This window comes from Scatophagus argus, chromosome 9, assembly GCF_020382885.2.
Source record: "Scatophagus argus isolate fScaArg1 chromosome 9, fScaArg1.pri, whole genome shotgun sequence".
NCBI lineage: Eukaryota > Metazoa > Chordata > Actinopteri > Scatophagidae > Scatophagus > Scatophagus argus.
Window position 1 is genome coordinate 21,616,839 of NC_058501.1, and position 21,719 is coordinate 21,638,557.

Here is a 21,719-nt window from a genome sequence, read left to right on the forward strand (position 1 = left end):
CTGTATTAAATCAGTACAACTGTGTAAGGGCCTGTAAGCTATGGAAAGTAAAAACTGTGTAATTGTGAAACTGTTATGGTAGTGAAACATTGTCTATGGTAGCAAAACACTGTTTATGTAACCTCATTGTAATCACTGTAAGCCTTAAAAGAATATTTCATTGTAATCTTGCACAAAACTATTATTTTTAAAAAACATTATACAAAGAGGCCTGGAAATAATGGTGTCTCAGGCCATCTGAAACTTAGGCCAAAACTGGCAGCCAGCCCAGAGAAGAGAAACATTGGTGTAAACTGTACTTATGAAGTAAACAAAAAAAATAAGCAAATCAGCAAAAGGCTCCCTGGAAGATGACAAGCAGGTACGATAGCAAGATAAATCAAAATAATGACCTGTGGAAAGCCCCCAACAAACCCAGGGCAAAGCTGACACAGTGGTGTAAAAAGTCCCCAACGAACCCAGTTCGAGAAGAAGATCTAATGGTGTCAAAACAAAGAAGGTGGAGGGCTGGACAATAGGCGTGGAAAGGTCCAGACCCTAAGGTATATAACGAGAAGACATCCGCCATTTTGTTTCAGACCCTTCATGTGTACCTAGTGTGCGTTGTGAACGGTTTTCCTTTGTTGCCGGCATTAAAGTGTTTGCTGCTCAGAATCCTGTCTGTCTGTTGATGATTCTACTGGACTTTGAGGGAAGATTTTCCTGAACAATTGGACACAGCTGAAACTTAGAAGTTAATGTAGTGTGGCTTTGAGTCTCTGCTCTGAGTCCACACCACACCTGCCAACAATAAAGTGACACAGCTTTACAAACTCAACACTAATGTTGTCTCATGATGAGGAATTTACGTAACTAAACGAAAAACCTCAAAGCTCTCTTCTATCTGGCAATGCTCTGTAATGCTAAAACACTTTATAATATTACGTGAAATTATACAGTAAATTAAGTGTTTTCAGAAAGAACTTTTTTGTTTCTGTGGTACTTAATATTTAATTAGGTCTTAAATGAAAAACATCTTATTTTTCTGCATTGTATCCTGTGACTGTGAAGCACTGTCTGGTGTCTATCGGGATTAACATTTTCTTTTATGCTTTTAATTTGAAATTTGTGCTGCATCTTTTAGAGGCTGGCCTTTTATGTGCTTGGTTCCCATTGGACAATTGACAAAGTTTCAGCCATCTTGTTTTGCATATAAAGACTGTTCTGTTGGTAGTTCTGTAAAGCACCCAGAAGAAGGGACAACATGCAGGCTTCTGTAGTACATCAATTAACGCCTCCTGGTTATTTTTCCACATTTAGTTTTTTAATTACTGTTGCACCTTGTCAACTGGTGAAGAAGCTCAACAATCTTTCCCCAGTATTTAACCATGTGGCAGCCATGTTGGAAGACCTCAACCTTGTGCCAGACACAATGTGCTTGTGAACAACTGTGGAAAGGTGAAACCCTGTTATCTCAACACTCTTCAGTGAGCATTTGTTTTCAGTTGAGACCGACAATTTATTATTTTTTAAACCTGAAATAATCTACATTTGATTTTATTTGAGCTTGAACGTTAGCTTGCTGCATGCAGCTCAGGATATAATCCCTGACTAAAACAAAGCAGCAGCTAACAGTGGCTGGTAGTTGCTTATACACCTTAAATGATAACTTGATCCCTCAATGCAACAATTAGGACTAGTTGTGTAATTTAAAATGTTACTTATATGTTGACCTAATACTGTTTAGATTTTTTTTCATTTGCATGTGATCAGTTGATCAATCAGTTATACAGTAAAAAATATGCTTTCTGAACTATAATGTTAACAACTGTTACATCCTAAATTAAAAAGGGTACTGATTAACTGACCTACGCCCATCCTCAGACAGTCTGCTGGATATCCCTGGTGGTGCCAGACATGGTTGTCGGGTCATTTGTAACATGAAATAAATATATAAAGTATATTAGTTCTCCAAAATAACATGTCCTCTATGTCTAAATTGTGTGGGATTGTCAGTCTTGTGTTTTGGGCTCTGACCTGCAGTCAGTGTGTCACTGAACAAATGTTTTAATGCTTTTTATCGGATTAGTCCACTCAGAGCGGCAGGCTGGTCGATGGGCCACTCGGACTGATGGGTAATAGCATTATCCTGTGTAGGCCGAGACTGGCAGAGTTATTCCACCATTGATCGACTCTCCCCTCCAGGACCATTCTGATGTTAGCCTCCATCCAGTGTTTGTCTCCATTTGTTTATGAAATATTGATATTGGCTGCTATCTCCTCTTGGAGATGAGCAGCTTCAGCCTGATGGAAAGGAGGGCATTTAGGGATGCTGAAAAAACATCTTGTTGGTGGTTTTGTGAACTGAAAGTTATTGTTTTGTCTTGGGACATGTGATCAGTACATTTTTCCAGAATTACATCAGGATGGATTTTGCTTTTGTGCCATATTTCCTCCTTTTAAACTGCCGTTATTGAGCCACAGCCTAAAGTCCCAGCAGATCAAAGGAAACATCTGTCCCTGCTTCCTGTATGTTTTCTTGTAAATTATAAAAATCTGTGCACTTTCACTCTGAATAGTGTTCAGGAAGTGTTGAGGAAAAATTTGAGTGAGTCTTTTACCTCTAAATGAATGAACTAAAACATGAAACAGCTGTAGAAACTACTAGACTTTAGCATTTTTGATCATTGTCCAAGCAGAAAAGTACTAGCATGTAATTCTACACAAGTTTCTCGAGAAGAGCCACAGCTACAGGCTTCATCATTCATTTCCTGGGCAGGTTCTGTTAAAACTCCCCTTAGATCTGCATGTTAATAGCGCCCTCTGTCTGCAAACCACTTCTGGTGCCATTTCTTCAGTTTTCACTTTTCCCCCTCAGAAAACTTCACTTTAACCTCCTCACAACCGCAGAACAAGCTAACTCAGGCTCTTGCAGAATGAGATGGAAACCGTAGATCTTGTCAGTCAACAGATGCTATAGTCTTCCCATAAGGGCAGTTAAGATTGACAGGCTACCACAGCCAAAGCCTTTTATGTAGGGGAAGAGTCTCTTGGATCAATAGTTGTTACCTAGGCAAAGCCCACACAACCACTAATGAATCCTCTGGCTTACAGCACGGGCTGCTGCTGCTATTAATGTCTACACTGGAGAAAAACCTTAGAAATCAAACTACTACTCAACATTACCGGTAATAATATCAACATTAACACCCAAATGCACCCCCCGCATTGGATAACAAGCTAAAAATTAACACGTGGCAACAGAGTTTTATGTAAATTACATGTTAATAGAAGTGTATTACAATAGCTGAGCAGGCCCATTGTCTGACAGCAGGTGCAGGTGTTACCTCAGCGAGTTTCTGGTTTTATTGTTGTATTGTGTCGCAACGTTTCAGTGGTCTGTTCTCTGGGACTGGTTCTGTGGTGTGTTTGAAGACTGCTGTCTGGCACACCCACCTGACTGTCTGCCCCGCATTTTCCGTTTATTCAGCGTGGGATTAAAGTACTGATATGTCAAACGTCGTAAAGCGTGTTAGTCACCTGTCTGGGATTTCTAATTATAAATAGGCTTTGTGCCAACAAGGCAGCAGGTGCTGTCCATAAGTATTTGGGCAGTGAGACATTTTGTTTTGTTTTGGTTTTGCACTCCAATGTATTTGATTTGAAGTGAAACGATGAGCGTAAGGAGCTGAGGTTAAGAATTGTTTGTTGTGTTTTCAGGATATTTTCACATCAGTGTCCCTGACTCTTTGACAATGCAGAAGGCCAGTAAGAGAGTTACTGTTTCAATATGGACATAAATGGCCTCAAGTTAAAGGAATTGTTCAGCACTTTATGGCCTTTCCTTTCACAGGTTAAATGAGAAGTTAAATGAGAATATTGTAAGGTTTTATCTACTAAGTGTTGGAAATACTTAGATTAGCATAAACGCTGAAAGCAGTTGGAAACAGCTAATGCAAAATTTTAAAATATACCCACCAAAAACACTGTAGCTTAGCAATTAAACAATTTAGTTGGACATTTTGGGTAATATTATTATAGACTGACACCACCCTCATGTCTGTACTGTCTGTATATTGTACTTAAATATGTATCTGCTACCAGCAGCTGGTTAGCTTAGCATAGCATAAAGCTAAGCTGAGACTGGAAATAAGGGAAACAGTCAGCCTGGCTCTGTCGTAATCTACCAGCGCCTCTAAAGTTTACAGATTACCACATTATATATAATTTGTCTCACCCTTAAGGATGCTGAAGTGTTAAAATAATAATTAGCAGTTTGTCTAACAGTTTTTAGCAACTAAACCGTGATGTGTTGTGTTTACTCTTCAGGTTTTAAACAATGTTCATGAGTGAGCTTTAGAAGTGCTGGCAGGCGTATTTTTGAGACACAAAATCAATGAAATATGGAGGTCTTTTTGTTCTCTTTATTCTATAAATTTGATCTCTGAAACCCTTGTCATAAACGGGTACCACTGAACATCCTAGCAACCCCCTCCTCCCACCAAGCAGCCACTTTCCATTGTGCACACACAAACCTCAGTTGATTCGACACAGTCCACTTCCTCCTGTGCTGTGCTGCATATTACAGATAGCACTTGATAGATTTTGACAGGCTTGATTTACGACAGAGAAGCTGGGCAGCTAAAGACCCTCCAGATCCACTGAGATATGAAATGATGGCCGTCTCCACCAGCTCTGCACCTATGCTGTGCATTACGACTGACACCATCCTGCTAAGCCAAGCACTTTGCTGCTGGTCCGCAGGATATTAGCTCAGCCAAAGGTTATTCATAGACAATCAAACACAAGCTGCGGTCAGGAAATGCTGACTTACGTGTAAATATCAATTAAATTAGCTGAGTCCCTGTTGCTGAGGGTGCGTTTCCTGGTTTTAATGGCCGCAGATACTAACAGTGCCGCGTAAATCACATTTATACAAGAAATGAGAGCCAGATATTGGATTACACTTGTTTACACATCCATTAACTATTTGTATTTTGTCAATACTTGTCATAGAGCATAATAATTACTCTGAACATTGATGATGCACTGATTTTATTAAGATTGTTTGGTTTGCATGCATAGACTGATGTGTTTTAAGTAATAATGTATGATATTTATGTCACCAGGTGGCAGATTTAAACAGCACCAGTTCCTTAAAGAGGTACGTTTATTGTGAACTTGTGATACATACAATCACAGTGGTTTGTTTGAAATAAACAAAAAATACATCTGGGCGTTTAGTGTGAGTGGGGGGGTGATTATCACAAAGCTACCACACATAAACAGAAAGTCATACATAAATCATAAAAAATTCATCACATTTGGCTGGGAAGACAAAAATGCACAAATTCAGAATTTTGCTGACTTTTTATCCAGGCTGAAGCAACAGACATGAACCATTACATAATTTTAGGCACAACATTGGTAAGCGGTGAGGTTTGGCCGTTTTGGTTCGAGAGCTTTGATTCTGTTTACAACACAAGGCACTTTGTCTCCAGTGCCAAACTCCGAGCTTCTTGTTTTTCATGCTTGAAAAACTAACCTCTGTTCCTCCTGTCAGAGTTATGTAGGCCAGCCTGCTGAGCAGAGACAAAATGGGAGCAGAGCTCAGTACATGCAGCCTCAGCAAAACCATATGAAGAGCTGGAGGTGCAGAAGCAGTTTCTCGTGGGACAGACGGGGATTATTACCGCACACAGCTGAGGTAAAGCTCGGACACTCCCCGTTATTTTATACAGTACAGTGTTAATGTAAAATTCCTTTTGGTTATAAACAAAGTGGTTAGTAAGTCATAAATTACAAATAGAAATGTAGTGACACTGTTCATAATATGCAAGCAGTTAATATTTATAGATACAACATAATATGGATTTACATCAAAAGTCTGTAATTCAAATGCCTACAGAGTAAAGATCCGACACAGAATCCAGAAAGTGCGTTTGTGATTAAACAATGTGAAATACAATGTCTCTGAATCAGACATGTAAGCTTGTGGTTTTCTGCTAACTTGTAATCTTTATACCTCACCACGCGGATCCGATGGCAGTCATACGTTTAAAGTAACTCCATCACACTGATCTGAGGGAGCCTGACTCCTTGTCTCTGAACACCACTAAACTAAACTGCCTGTGTATGAAGTCATTCAAACGATCCCCAAATCTGACAACTAGAACAACGAAATGCTGCTTATGTGTTGTTGTGTCAGTAGTAACAATCTAAAAATATCATACATAATGATTTATGCATTCACAGGGTCCTTTTTTTTGCATAAAAAACACTTTTACTTTAATACTTTAAGTAAATTTAGCTGATAATACTTTTTTGCTAAAGTGGGTTTTTGAAGACAGAAGCTTCTAATGGAATATTCTTACTTACAATACTGATGTATTTTTACTGAAGGATTGGAATACTTCTTCCAGCTCCCAAATTTATTTCTTAACTGTAAGTGGAAGCTGTTAGTTACTAGCTGGTTAGTTACTTTATGTAGTTACATCAGCCCAGTGCAGAAAATGAACGCACAGATAAAAAACAACAACAACAACAACAAAAAAAAAAACCCTGCTCAAATCGATAAACGGGACTTGCTGCGGTGCTCAGCATTTAGTCAACATAAGCCCGATGTGACCGAGTAAAGATGGAATGACAGACTTTTCAACAACAACAGTAACTAAGAGACAGGTCTTAAAGTGGATTGTGACGTCTGACCGATACCTCATTAGTTTAATAAGCCTGTCAGATTGGTACAAACATTTATTATATTCATTCTTTAAGATAAACTTGCATACTGATATTCTCAGCTGAGTCTTGCAGCTGGACAAGAAACACATAACTCCAGTATCTAAATGTGAAATCGTAAAATCTTAAGCTTGCGTCAGTTTTACTCCGAGTGAACACACACTGCCACGTTCTTGTGTCTTTCCCAGTAGTGACACTCCTCCGGGAAGCTCCAAGCAGCTGCAGACTCCTTGTGGCGGCTGACGGCGTGAACAACAAACCCGCACAGCTGCTTCTCCAACACCTCCACCACTGCCGGGGCGTTTCCCTTCTTCCCCTGGCCTTCCATCACCTGCCGGATGAAGTCACGGGGCACCGACTGGGGTTTGCTGCTGTATGACACCACCAGATTGATGTTGTTCACCTGGAGCACCTCGAACCAGTTCTGTCCTGCCACGTGATGAAAGTGCTCCCCTGCTCGCCAGTTCCGGTAGGTGCTCCCTGAATGGTTGATTAGCCGCACCGACCAGCGGACCCAATCGTATTTTTTCTCCAAGAACTCAAGAATCCGCTGACTCGTATCTTGCAAGTTCTGGTCTTCCTTTTCTTGCAGGAGCCGCTGAGCGTCTAATTTTGATTGCTCTGGGAAGGCAGCGATGCAGGACTCAATAGTTGTCTTCATCCTGGACTCTACTTCTTCAATTTTGCTGCTCCACTGGTGGATTTTGTCCTCTTCTTCCTCTTGGCCCTGAGTTAAGGCACAGTGACCCAAGAGAGCAATCAGGCCCAGACAGAAGAGCTCCTTCATGCGCACACAGAAATCTTCCAGGAGACGGCGGTTCCTCGCTACATACCTGCAAATCAGAGAGAGCATTTACATTTGCGCCTGAGGAGACTACTATGAGGATGGTGTCAAAGACATGAGAGCTACAATGAAAATATTAATTACCACAATTCACCTTTCAACCAACTCTAAAACTGACTCTCCGAAGCTGTTTGTCCCCATCAGAGCATCATACAGCACAAACAGGTTCTTCTCTCCTCCAGTCTTGGCGAAATGCTCCAGAAATAGTCTGGTCTTCACATCCCTGAACTGCTGTTTCGCCTCCAAGATGTCCACATATTTCCGAAACTGGTTCCTGATGTTCTCCTCCACTGAGAAGTACTGGGAATCCAGTCTGCCCTTCTTGATCTCGCAGTCGATGTCTTCGAGTTGGGCGGAGAGCACGTCGAGCTTGTTCCTCACCGTCAGGAATTGCTCTTTGACGTAGAAGACCTCTTTGCTCTGGATGTTGTCTAAGGCCAGGCGGAGAACCGGAGCGGCGGCCTCGCAGAGGGGGAAGAGCTCGCCCACAGCGCTGGCCAGCACCTCGGCTCCCCTCTCAAACATATCCATCACCGCCTCGATGGCCTCCTTCTTCTGGGCCACAACCTTCTCCAGGGAACTGGTCATGTTCTAAGACAGAGAGACAAAATCTGGCGTTCATATAATGAAGCAGTGTTGTAAGAGAAACACTTACAGGCAGGTCCAGAAGAGGTGTATCCATCTGGAATTTCACAATAAGGCGCAAAGATTAAATTAAGAGCCAGAAAGGATATTATAGTATGTACCACAACAGTATTTCTTTCTTTCTTTTATTTATTTTTTACCGACAAATTAATCATAAAAACATCTGTTATGGCCATCTTTGCATTTTTGTGATATTTCACAGATAAAACAAGTCAATGAAAAAGAAAAAATAATTTTACAAATCAATTGACATTGACAATAAATCAATTTTTTCCCCCAAAAAGAAATAAAGTTTAAGCTGGTCAGATGTCAAAAGCTCCATCTTCGTTAGTTCAGGAGATAAATATGAAGGTGAACATGACGTCAGTGAGAATGTGAAATGTTGATTATATTCAGTCTTTTGTGCAGACCCAAAAGGATGATGATGTCATGTAAACAAAATGGGGGCCTGAGACTACTTGGATGAGAAAATGACACAGATGCCCTTGGCTCTGCATATGACTCACAGCACGGCACGGCACGGCACAGCAAGGCCAAACTATGTTTAAAAATCCCCTTTCATCCTCGTCTGCGCCCTGACATGCATAAATTACTGCGTCCTGTCTGTTCTGATGTCTGTGGATGGACCCCAGATGCTGCGTCACCCAACTCCTCCACAGATCTACATCGACCACAAAGTTTGTTTAGATAATTCGTGTCTGGAAATGCGTTGATATTTTCTATATTTATAGTGAGGAAAAGGCAAAGAGAAAACACCTGAGAGGTTCCCCATCAAGCAAATGAATAGTAGCAACAAAGAGCAGCCTTTTAAGTTAAAAAAAATGACGAAAAGGCTCGTGTGATGTGTCCACACTGCACCATGTTAAACTGTCATGCGCACCCAAAAGAAATGCGCAACGGCAGGCTTTTTTTACGCACAAATCCCCTGAACGCGTCGGACACACCTTACAGCGTATTTAGCCCCTCTGGAGGAAGATAAGGACATTCATCACATTCCTATAATAAGAGCGTTTTCCCTGTACCTGATTTCAATGGCTCTGCTGCTCCTTCGCGCCTGATGGGCTCCAACAGCTGCAAACAAGTTTTATTTTTTTTTTCCTTTAAGTTTGATAAAATCCCCACGGTCCTCACATCCACCGTGGAGCTGAAGAAGGATCGAGATGCGCACTCAATATCTGCAAAGGAGAGAGAGAGAGAAGAAGAGAGTGAGAGGGAAAGAGAGGAGGAGAGACAGACAGACAGACAGACAGCAGCGCAAACTGCAAGAGGTGACAATGTGGTCGGATCCATTTTATTCTCGGTCTTCAAGTCACCACGAAAGGACGATTTACTCTCTACTCAACAAAACTAAATATAAAGCTTTTTTGGTATGTTATTCCCCACGTATGTTCATCTGGTGTTTTTCTCCTGCGCACTTTGTGCAAATGAGTCTTCATCACCATTGTGCTGTGAATGTCAAAGGACCTAACCTAAGGTAAGACAATCGGAAAATCGTCGTTGAGTTTAGTCTATTTAAGTGTTTCAGTACGATAACTTGATGTAATTCTCATCATCATTTTTATTTTGACTACGAACGCATGTCAGATCATAAATGGATGTGCTGCACACACACGTCTGTGGTGTGAAGCACACCCCAAACGTCTGGATTTTAAATCAGATTCACAGTCTATGAAATTAATGGAGATTTGAATGTGCAGGAGGTAAAATTTATCAACCACATAGATTTTATTTATAATTACTACACAGACTGGCCTCATCTCTCCGGGTTTGTCACTCACTCATGTCAGGTTAAAACACTCATTTGAAATAGGAATAAATGAGCTAAAATAGATGAGTCAAATGACTTTATGGTGATCAGATTAAGCCTCACATCCCCCTCATCCGTGCGCTCATGACGCGCCCTGTGAGCGCCCAGACCCCCCAAAATAAAAATCCTATAACGCAAATCGTTTGTCCTCCAAACCACGAAGGGCTTCGCGTTATGTGTGAAGGTCTTTCTTCGATTCGTGTCCAACAATTTCATCTGAATTGCTGAAATTATATCCATTTTCTTTAGGTGAAAATGGATGGACGCTCTCGTGTCATGGAGAGAAAAATGAGCTCCATCACATGATGGACGACGTGCGTCGGTGGCTCAGAGACACTCATCACGCAGTCTGCGCGCCAGGTAAGAACCTCAGATCTTTGTGTCTCAGTGTAATCTGCATTTCAAACGCTTACAATGCACATTTTCCTGTCTCGGTTCCCCAACTGTGAAATGTTAGTCAAACCTGTTCAGCTGGATAATGATGTATGAGGGTCATTCCAGAGGTACTTAGCGTAGGCCGTGCGCCCATTTTACTCCACGAGGTAAATTCTTTCCCCCTTTCATCATTTACATTCATTTGGATTGACTTCGCGCAGGTCACGTAGAGGATCTGTTTTGTTCCTGGAAAGAAAGCAGGCTTTAAAAGGCAGTCAGTTTGGTGTGTGTGTGGCCTGTGGGCCCTCGGGGAGTTCAGTGAGAACAGGTGTAATCATGAGGCAAGTGAAGTACTCACGCCCTCTTGTGTACAAATCAGTAAATGACACCTTTTAGGACCCCTCTGAGATCAGTGGCCCTTAATGCGCCACCTGAGGACATTTTCATGTGACGCCATGCAAATATTTTCCCGTGTAATTATCATATAAATTAATTAAGTGTTGGAACAAGCGGAAATTAAATGCACACAAGCTCGTCAAACGCTTGAATGGGGGAGACCGGGAACAGTTGCAACACTTTTTGCATTTCACTCTGTTACTCAGGGACGGATTGGATTAGACAAACCAAATTTTTATACAATAAACTTGCATCTGTCTGTTAATAGTCAAAACCATTTAAAGATGATTACAGAAAGTACATTCTTCACAATTTCTATTTGAATGTAAGGAGTCAGATGTTGCAACATTGTTTGGGGATGGCTGCAACATGTTACAAATACAATATATTTCAGTGTTAATAAAAGGATTATTCAAAAATGGAAGTTATAATAATATTACAGTGTTATTTATTTATCAGCTTTGATCAGATGACAATTATAGATTTGTCTAGATGAGTAGGCCTTATGTGCAGATGTCAAAGATTCAAATTGATATTAAATACAGTAGGTTTTCAGTGACATAGGAAGAATGGAACAATTTATAAGGCAATTAACGTTTATTTTGCCTAATTTCAGTATATTCATTCATTATGCAAAACTGACATTTGAGAAAACTGGACTGTAATTTGTGAAACTTGAGAAAACTTGTAAATTATGTGGTCTGTTTTTATATTAATGCATTGTAAGGGGACAGTTGCAACATCTTCCTGTCAGCCATGATAAAACCTCATGTGCTAACTAAACAAGGTGACCTGATACATGCTAACCAGTGTTAGCTAAAAGTTAACTTATCACTTGTTCAACCATAGAAGTTTGAGCTGAATCACAAAAACAGTGACAACAATTTAACGAAAACAAAACTCAAGAAAAAAAAAAAAAAATTTCCCAATAAATCCTGGAGCACCTCTTGAATCTGCTTGCTTTTTCTCTGCAAAGTGGGGAGCATCCAACTGAGCATGTGCAGTGTGAGTGTCATCACTCCAGCTTGTTTCTGATTGGAGAAAAATGACATGTTGCAACTGTCCCCGGCCTCCCCCTGCTTGACTGTTTCTGTGTGCGGATAGTTTTGCTCTGATCCTGACATTTCGTCACTTTCTACCCAGTGCACGATTTTCTATTTCATAGTTAACATTAGAGCAGTAAAAGGTGATAATTGTTAGCCTGTGTGTGCATGTCCAGGTGGGAGAGGAAACTATATTTATTTCTTTTATTCCACAATATTTTCAAGTTGAAGTTTTCTACCTGTAGTGCATTTTTAGTACTTGTTACTTTCACTGCGTTTTCAAGAAGATTCATTAGAGATTTTGCAAAGCTAAATTTTCCGAAATACTCCATGTGGCCAAAAGTATGTGGACGCCCGAACACTACACCCTTATGTGATAGCAGAACATCTCATTCTAAAATTATGGGCATTAATCGAGGCTTTGGATGAGGTTTTGCAACTACGCTGCAGGAATTTGCTCCCTTTAGATTTAGATTAGCTTCAGCTTTATTGTTATTGCAAAGTACAAACAGTGAAACAACAGTGAAGTGTAATAGAATAAACAGCTGGTGTGGACAGTAATGTGAATATAACGACTATATAACTGCTGGAAGTTCGCCACATTGTGCGTCTCATAGTGATTAAGACATATCAACATGTGGGCTCAGATGATGCAGATCTTTTTTAATGGGAGGGCTTAGGCCAACTGCATCATTATTTAACATGAACAAATGAATATTTTGATGCTATGAAAAGGCTCAGTGTGCTTCCCAAATGGAGAACCTAAAATTGCACTGGAATATTTCTCCACGTTGCTGTTTTTATTGTAGTAAAGAACCGACTCGATCACTGTTGTTCGCTCATGTTTATTTATAGTGGTAACAAAAAAAGGCAACATAGTCACAAATACGAAAAAGGCTCTTACATAGTAATCTTCAACACCAACAGCATTTTGACTCGATGTTTTGTAGCGTATCTGAATAAGAGATGTGGCAAAGAGCCATAAACCAGTTAGGAGGAGAGTTATTATTAATGTCAATCAGATCTTAAGTCTACAATCTTTACAACTTGCTGACTCAGCGAACCAAATCCGCTGGGTGCTACTGAACAAACAAACAAAATACACTTCATAAACATAGTTTTAACTCTATTTAAAATCTTAACTGTAACATAGAGACCTTTCAGAACATAACACCTTACACAGTATTTAAATGATTAAGATAAAAAAAAAAAACCCTAAAAGAAATAAAACAAATGTCACATGTAGGCACCGTTGGTCAGACGAGGAAGAACATGAAAAGCACGAAGAGCCAAAAAAAATCCAGATGCTGAGGCTTAACTGTGAAAATAAAAACCCCAAAACCTACAAATAATGGACGTTAGATGTTTTATAGTCTCCAGAGACACCCACTGATAATTTTCTCTATAGATTACAACACTTCCTGCATGGCTGTAAGGCTTCAGGCTTTAGTGAACATGCAACAGAAAATAAAAGTTGAGAGCTGAAGGAATCCAGCGACATAATGACTTCTCATATGACGTTAAAAGTCTGTGCAAAGAATCACAAAACAGTTAGGGTTACTCACAATGGAAGCACATGAAACAATCTCTTAAATGGCAAATTATATTTAGTGTATCCCTCTGTGGTGGCCAGATAGCAGCGTAGCGTTAGAATAAATCAGATTTTATGTGCACTCTTAGTGTTTTCATTTTTCTAAGTGAAAAAAAGCAAAGAACTCAGCAGCGTCAGAAATTAGTGTAAAACAACACCAACAGTATGCGTAGTGCGTCATGAACTCAATGAATAAGAAACATACAATATTTGTGACATATCTTGTCAATGTGCGCATGGCACAGTATGATCACGTCCAATGTGTAGTAATGGTTATGTGATGATAGTGGTGTGGTGACATTCAAGGCTCTGAAAACATTTGGATGTTTAGTGCGTCTTTTGGCTTTGCTCATTGCTTTTTAAATTGTTGACTTCTAGCAGTTATTACATCAATGGCATAACATTAAAAAGAGGGAATTTTAGTGGAGAATCATTTGCACGACAGCAGCCTCAGCCAGGTTTCCTGTTCCCCTTCAAACTGTATACGGTGGTCCCCAGTGTTGAGGGTTCAGGCAGGCTAATTCCAACACAGTGATGTCCTTGTAGTGTTCTACATGTAATTAAAATATATATATTACAATAAATGGCAAATTCTCTCCAAAGGTGCATAATGGACGGGATGCACTGCAATATCACACACCGAAGCTGGTTACATCTGTCCATCTAACATTTACGTTAAAGCTTTTAACGTTTATGTTCAAGCCTAAATGTAGTTTTCTTACATTGCTCTAAATGTATTTTTTTTCCAGAGTAGATTAATGATTGTTTTTCCTCATCACTGTCTGCTTGCTCGGGGGTTCAGGCTCTGGGTTTCTGTAAAGCACCTAGAGACAATTTTGATCGTATGAGGTGCTATATAAATATTGAAATTGAATTGAACTGAATTGAATTACATGTAATGATCCCACAGCTGTTTAGTGTCTTGTATCTGTCAGCTGAAAGCGCTGGCATGCTTTTCCATGTTGGTCACCCAGCAAGGCAAATACTAATAATTTAGTTGTCTTTACCTCAACTTGGACAAGATGAATACATGTCTGAGTACTGTGTATGCTTGTGCGAGCAGCAAGTTTGTGTTGTGAAAAGAATCTCTGAAGAATTTGCTCATAAACAGTGAAGATATCGCAGATGCTTACAGGGAGAGAAAAGGAAGAAGGAGGAGCTACAGAGGGAATTTGGACACACGAGTCCTGGATGTGAAGAAGAAGCAGGGGTGCACAAAGCTCCTCTTTGTGGCTCTTCATTTGCACTTGCTAAGAGCCTCCTGCATCTTCTCCTGCACGTGCTCCATCTTCTCGGCCCACTCCTCGCTCAGACCCTCCTCGTCGTCTCCGATGATCGCAGCGTAGCCCATGAGGGCGATGAGGCCGATGCAGAACAGGTAGGTGAGACGCGTGCAGAGTCGCTCCATAGTCTGGCGGTCGCCCTGCGAGTGTTTCAGGTAGACCTCCAGGATTGGCCTGCTGAAAAGCTTCGGTTTGCCCACCACACCGTCGTAGAGCGTGTGCAGGTTCTGGTCTCCCAAGTCATTGGCATAGCTTTCCTCAAAGTCGTCCTTCTTGTGCTCGCGGTGCTCCGGCCGCGCCTCCACCATCTCCATGAACTTTCTGAACTGGTTCTTCAGGTTCTCCTCCACGCGGCAGTACTGGCCATCCAGTGTTTCTTTCTTGATCTGTACCAGCGTGTTGCGATTCAGCTGGGACAGCTGGTCCAGCGCCCGGTTGACTGAGCCGAACTCGCGCTTCAGGGTGCGGATGTCCTCATCATCGATGTGGTGCAGGACCACTCGGATCAGGGAACCGGCGACGCCAAAGATGGGGTTGACCACGGACGCTGCTGAGGAGATGGTGGCCACACACTGGAGCACTTTGACCAGGCCCTGCTTCAGCTTGGCCCGGTCCTCGGTGATCTCGTCTTCCATCATGATTTCCAGGCAGATGCTGAGGTGGCTGAGACGATGTGGATGTCTGTGACAGCGATGGAAAGTGAGAAAAAACTGTTTAGTAAAACCGAACATGGTCCGCAGATTCTCCAGTCACATTTGTTGTCCATCAGCAGGGGCAATTTGGTTATTGACAAGTAATGTCAATGATAAAGGGGAATAATCACTGAAACAAATAAGTGTATGTTATACACCTAAAATAGGGGCACCACCCTGTCACCGGGGACCAATGGCCAAATTAATGCACAGAAGTAACAGTCTCTTATGAGCTTATGAAGGGTGAATCCAAGCACTGACTGTTATGAAACCAGCTGTTATCACAGGTATGTCCACAATAACCACAGACAACAATGGGTTAAACTATAACAGGACTTATTAACACAGCACCAACCATCCGGAGAGGGACATGTAGGTCTCTCTATTGTTCTCCTGAACACATGACTAGAGATCCCAACACATTTATCAAAACATGTTTTTAGCCCTGCTATGCACTTGGTTAGTAATAAAGGGACATTGCACATAATTTTCATGCGAAGTTCAGTTTACTCATCTCAAGAAGTCTAACTGGGGTTTGCTTTTTACATTTTTCTGATGGGTTTCCAGAGGAACAGTTAATACTCAATAAAAATAAGCCAAAGTGATTTTTATATTATGATTTCATTTGAAACAGTTAGTTGATTAATCAGTGGACAAAAAATTATGCTAGTCTGATGAGCAATTTCATTAACAGTTCAAACAAAAAAGGTCAATGCTTTCAGGCTTTTCAAATGTGATTGTCATCCTTTTTTATCATATGGTATTAAAATAAACATCTTTGGACTGCTGAGTGGACAAACCAAGCAGTCTGACTTTGCAAACAGGCTATTTTCTGACAATTTAAAGATAAAACTATGAGCTTTACTTATAGATCCAAGTGCTGAACTCATTTGACAGCCTTGGAAAAAAGTCCATTGTTATGGTATAAACAGTGAGTTTGTCCAACACTTTCTTGGCTATAAATCAGCTGACTCTACTGCTCAGGTGCTCAATGAATCAGAGTATTAAGTCTACAAATAAAACTATTCCAAGAGTCACGTTTATATTGTTCTAACACCCAGTCTTCACACAGAGAAACTTATCACATCAGCTCTAGAGCAGCTCATCATCACTAACTGATTATTTCAATTCCTTTCAGTCTGATATCTTCTGACAGCCACGGAGGATAAGAAAAATAAAAGCATTTTGTGGCCATTTCACAGAATATTCCAACATGACAACTCCTTACATTGAATTTCTTCTCTTCAGGCACACACAGGAACCTCCTCCTGGGTTGTTAAAGGGACCCTGGTCCTTATCAGGAAGATTCCTGAAACAAAAGAAATTCAGACACAGTTCAAACACATCCAACACTGAAGCATCACAGTGCCAATTTAAGTTCATTCTGTCTCTCTGAACCAGGAAGTGAGCAGATTGTTGTCCCTTGCTGGTTGCAGTTTGCAGCAGTGAAGGAGTTAACAGCCTCTCAGCCTCCTTCAGTATAACACAGCTCCATGCAGCACTCAGGCCTTTCAGCACCAGGCCGCTCTCCATGTGTTCCTATGGGCAGAGCTGATAGCTCCTCAGCAGCATCGAGCTGCATGAGGCAGGCATGTTGGGACGCTAGCAGCAAGCTAAAGGGCGCGACAGGGAAGCTTTCAGCCACTGGAAAACAAATATGCCACGGCTGACTGAGTTGTAAGACTTGTTTATTACATAACAGGGGATACAAAATATGATATCACTTCAGGACTTAGAGGTTTAAAGTAAAATCTGAGCTTGCCGACTGCTGAAGGCTACAAGACTGAGCAGTAAAAGCTCTGCTGACACCTGATACTTAAAAACAGGATTATACAAGAGTGTTTTTTTTTTTAAACAAACACAAGCATAATACAGGGCAGTAATGTCGGCCACAGAGCTAAGTGTTGTTCAAGGACTCATGTTAAGAGCTGCACAGTGAGGAGGACCTCGTTATCTTCCACTACACCTCAGGAAATCAGTTACGGCCCAGCATGTGAACTGTGGTGGCTCCAGACAAACACCACTGTGAAATTATAACATAAAGATAATCATAACATCTGTGTTGTGTCCACACTGGGGATCCACACAGGTGACAACCACAAGGCTGTGCAAGTTCAAACAGCCCTGAAACACAAACACACACACAGTGTAACAAACAGGCTGGTGTGTGTGTTTCTGATTTGTTTTCTTCTCTTTTTAAATACCCGTGTCCACCAGAGGGGGCAGTGATTTACCTATGATGGCATACAACACACCCACAATATTCACTGACTGATTTCAGCACCACCACCATGGACCAAAAGCAATGACACGCAGCAGCAAGGGTTAACCCTTTAGCTTCAGGTTAACTTTAGATGATGCGTTTAAATGCACAAATTCAACAAAAACATGTGCAACTGCTTCACTTTAATGAACAGCTGCTAAACCTACACTTGAAAAATTTTGTAAAATGGGCTGAAATCTCAACGGGGTGCTTCTTAAATGCCATTTTAGAAGATTTTTTATCATTTTTATGTCAAATCTTCTCAGAATTTGAGCAGAAAGCCCCCACATGTCTTTGTTTTTTCTGCTTTTTCCCTCATTATAACTGCCCATAACAGGTTCTGTGCTTCACAGTTGCTATTTGACAGCTACTAAATAATGAACGAATTACATTCTTGAGTTATATTTCTGTTTTCTGTCCTTGTTTTCACAGAAGATGGTCTAAAGCTGAAAACACCCCATGCCTTGACACAATACTGCAAACTGCATGAGCAGACACTAGTAATGAAAGGGTTAATATCAGTTTGTTTGTTTTTTCTTTTTTTAAAAAAATACTAAATACCTCTCGAAGAACACCACCATAAAAAATGTTTAAGTGCTGGGTAATCTCAGCTGTATTTATCACAAATTGGGTGTTTTTTTTGGTGACTCTGACAGCCTCCTGCAGCTTCATTTTAATCTGCAACAGAAAATTAACCCTTCGTGCAAATGAGATGATTCCTAAATCGACTCCTCACCAGTAAAGAAATGTCTCAACAAGTGAGCTTGTCCATTTCTTGTGGTTTATTAATTCACCTGAAGACAATTAAGACTGATACGTCTTCCTGTGGATTTTAAATATGAATAGAATATTAATTAAGCGCCAACAGATGTGACCTATGACAGGTTAAAATAACCTCCACGGGTTAAGCAATCACAGCCGTGTTGCAGCGAGGCCTTTAGAAAAAGCAGAAGACTCCCACCTCTCAGTGACCTAAAGTTTTGGCTCAGTGACTCAGCTTCTGCATCACTGAGCGTCTATACAGAAAGCAGTTATGATAAAGTATAAAAGTTTATGTCACTGCCAGGAAGAAGCATGAGACTATGTGTTGGCTGTAAACAAAGCAGCTCTGTCTGTCTAATCAGGAAGTGACAGACTCCTCTCACCTGCTTCCCTGCAGCAGGGTGGCCATCTTGAATGTTTTCTATGATCTCAGCAATGCTAATGCTAATCCAAATGTACACATTACATTCTACTAAAATTGTCCCCAAGCTACGTGGTTTACATGTTCATCATTTATTTTAAAGGGATTTCTGCCACTTCTTGGTGTTGCCTCACACTCTGCTCTCTGTCTTCACAGATCTCAGCCTGTGTGGCAGCTGGGACACTTTCTCTAAGGAAGTGCACACCCTTGACGCTAATGCAGCCCAAACAATAACTATTAACGAAGGATAACATTCAACAATGAAGTATTTTCCGGAGTTCTACTGTATTTGTGAGTACTGACACAAGTTAAACATCCCCTGACCTCCCAGCTCACAGTCAGACAACTGTCTTCCTGCCCAGCTATGGCTCCCCCTAGCCGTGCCTCCATATTTCCTTGTTAATGCACACCATAATGCCCTGACTCTCCCTGCTCTATCCCACTGATAATATACCAAAATACACCTGAAAACCTCCATTTCACTGTCTAAATGTGGGGTATAGAGCCTCCAACTGCCTCTCAGCCAACATTGGACACCATTGGACACGCCAGAAGAGAGGATTTCTTACCTTTTCAGACTGGCTGTGCCTGTACCTCCCTCACCAAAGTCCCAACCTCGACAGCCTGCTTCTTCTTCCCAGCAATCCCTGCAAAAAAGGACACTTCCATGTATGTTGAATGTGTAGGGGTGACCAAATTGGACTAAACCATTTTTAAAGAGCCCAGAGAGTCCCCAGGACCCAAAAATGCCAAATTTGGCCTCAAATACACTTATGCTCCAATTTGGCATTTTAAAATGCTATATCAAAGGCCTTAAACAGTTAAGCCCACTCCTCAAATTCATCATGTCCTACCCCTATGATTTCAACTTATTTTGGTCCATGCAGTAGTCATACAGTTGATACTGAAAAGGAACTGTCAGTAGGTGCGCAACTGAACTCTTAGGCTCTTTCTGGTGCGTTTTGTGCGTTTGCCAAGCTCTGGAGCCTCTTTGGGAGGCTACAGTTGGTCCATTGGTTCTATGTACGTGTCAAAGAGACCCCTTTCTTACGGACTGGACCAGAAAAAATGATAGGAAAATATTTTCACACGCGCAGAATCCAAACAATGCAAAAATTGAGCTATGGATCCAAATGGACCTCTCCAAAGTGCACAGGTGTATCCAAAGGAACTGGGAGCTCTCCAAAGGCTCCAGGAGAAAAAAAGAGAAGTTTATCCAGCATAAAAAGTAATTACCATATTAATTCTGTTTAAATGTTACCAACTATACCCAAACTTTTAAAGCTACACTCAAAGAAAGTCGAATTTAAAGTCATTTTCGACAGCAAAGTACAAGAGAAATGTTCCAAAAGGCGCAGTCGGCACTGCAAACAGCAAAGGTATTTCTTTCACGTATTTAAAATATATTATATGCTTACATATATATGTGCTAACACGAACAGCACTCCAGCACAGCTCACAAAGTCAAATAACCGATTCTCGGACCAATAGCAGCTATGAGAGAGGCAAAACGCGGAGCTGTAAATGCACCCATTCAGTGCGCCAAAGTAGTCCTGCAGTGAGCCACATTCTGGTCCTTCGTCAGGGCTTGAACGAGCATAAATTCAGTCCTGTAGCACGAAACGTTATTACATGAAAACCTCTGCAGACAATCCGATGGATTCTAAGGTGGGGGATAATGACTGCGACGGCAGTTGAAGCTGTTTTCCCCAAAATAAACCCCCATGCAAATCATGTTGGCAGCTGCCAGCAAAGCGTTAAAAGACAGCCCTGTTCCCTTCACAGCCTATCTGATGTCTGTGATGTTTACGTCGTATATTACACCACTAGTCACAAATAGTATGGGCGTTTGCCTCCTTGCGTGTCCAGACCTGAGTCTCCAGCGGGTTTAAGACCCCGCGTCCCCTCTTCTGACACACCAAGCCTCAGGCAGCAGCAGCAGCAGCAGCAACACAAGGGAAGCCTGTCCTCCCTCTGATGAAAACTGAAGAAAACATGGCAATAAACAGACTGATTGTCCGTTTGAAATCACAAAGCTTTCATTATCCGCGCTGACACGACTGTCCAGATCAACGCACACGCCGTACTGTTGGCGCATGTGTAGCCCCCATTCAGCAGCGAGGCGCAGCCGGAGCTCCAGCCGGGCGCACGCCTGTCCTCGCTGTGCATTTGTCGCAGCAGCTGTCAAACAGATCACATTTCACACTTGAGTGAATGAATCGTCACAGTCCTACCTGTTACTGTAATAACCAGGCTTGTGCAACATCAGCCGTGCGTCGGGCGGCGGTTGTTACGGCAATTCCTCGTCTGCCTGTAGTGAGTCAAAAAAGGGAACAAGACTGGAAGGGTAGCATGCACCAAAATGTCCAATCTCCATATGGAGGAGGCAACACACAGAACCACACGGCAGCAAGCAGTTCAGAGGTGTGCCCCACTGACCGACGGCGTTACCCCCATTTATATACTGTCTGATATGCCTCTGGTCCTTTGTTTGGAGCTTCACAAACATTCCTCTAGGGATGAAAAAGCAATGACAACAACAGTGACCCATTTCAGGAATTTAGACCTGGGTGGCGATCAAGATATGATCCTGCCACCTTCTTTATACCGGGGAGTTATTTACAATGGGGCTTTAACAGTATGGTGCACCCGGTCATCGTTTGATCACTGTAACAGTGCACAACTAAGGCTACAGATTAATTACATCAAATATAAAATAAAATTATAACATTATCTCATTGTTAGTACAAAGCATTCAAAAATCCCATCACACGTTCAAAAGGCGTCATGGCGGGGCTTCAGACGAACAGCCGGCGTTGCAAGACGCTTTGTGTTGCTGGGAGGCAGGAGGAGCGCTCTGTTGACTGTTTGAAAGCCGCA

At 41.5% G+C, this 21,719-nt stretch overlaps 2 protein-coding genes across 4 annotated transcripts; both read right to left on the reverse strand.

Annotated features, from left to right (window-relative positions):
- Positions 1 to 5,679: 5,679 nt before the first annotated feature.
- On the reverse strand, positions 5,680 to 10,760 carry LOC124064383 (protein rapunzel-like). 2 transcript variants are annotated; one of them, XM_046398798.1, is made up of 4 exons: positions 10,477 to 10,760; positions 9,229 to 9,381; positions 7,656 to 8,152; positions 5,680 to 7,550 (listed from the first exon to the last, which is right to left on the reverse strand). In XM_046398798.1, exons 3-4 carry the CDS (start codon positions 8,147 to 8,149, stop codon positions 6,860 to 6,862), a joined length of 1,185 nt encoding a protein of 394 aa, XP_046254754.1. In that variant the 5' UTR covers positions 8,150 to 8,152; positions 9,229 to 9,381; positions 10,477 to 10,760; the 3' UTR covers positions 5,680 to 6,859. The 2 variants fall into 2 exon arrangements, with proteins under 2 accessions (XP_046254754.1, XP_046254755.1); XM_046398799.1 differs by lacking the exons at positions 9,229 to 9,381; positions 10,477 to 10,760 and having other exon boundaries at positions 7,656 to 8,315.
- A 1,896-nt stretch (positions 10,761 to 12,656) lies between these two features.
- Positions 12,657 to 20,901, reverse strand: LOC124064384 (protein rapunzel-like). 2 transcript variants are annotated; one of them, XM_046398801.1, is made up of 4 exons: positions 20,258 to 20,892; positions 19,409 to 19,486; positions 16,622 to 16,702; positions 12,657 to 15,382 (listed from the first exon to the last, which is right to left on the reverse strand). In XM_046398801.1, coding segments are annotated over exons 1-4 (888 nt in total). In that variant the 5' UTR covers positions 20,260 to 20,892; the 3' UTR covers positions 12,657 to 14,655. The 2 variants fall into 2 exon arrangements, with proteins under 2 accessions (XP_046254757.1, XP_046254756.1); XM_046398800.1 differs by having other exon boundaries at positions 19,409 to 20,901.
- Between the last annotated feature and the right edge of the window lie 818 nt (positions 20,902 to 21,719).

Coding starts and splice junctions, on each gene's coding strand:
- LOC124064383 (XM_046398798.1), bottom strand. CDS start 8,149: ATGACCAGTTCCCTGGAGAAGGTTGTGGCCCAGAAGAAGGAGGCCATC. Junction 7,551..7,655: donor GTTTTAGAGTTGGTTGAAAG/GTGAATTGTGGT, acceptor TCTGATTTGCAG/GTATGTAGCGAGGAACCGCC.
- LOC124064384 (XM_046398800.1), bottom strand. CDS start 19,629: ATGCCAAATTGGAGCATAAGTGTATTTGAGGCCAAATTTGGCATTTTT. Junction 16,703..19,408: donor GGCACAGCCAGTCTGAAAAG/GTAAGAAATCCT, acceptor CTTTTGTTTCAG/GAATCTTCCTGATAAGGACC. Junction 15,383..16,621: donor CTGAAGAGAAGAAATTCAAT/GTAAGGAGTTGT, acceptor TCGCTGTCACAG/ACATCCACATCGTCTCAGCC.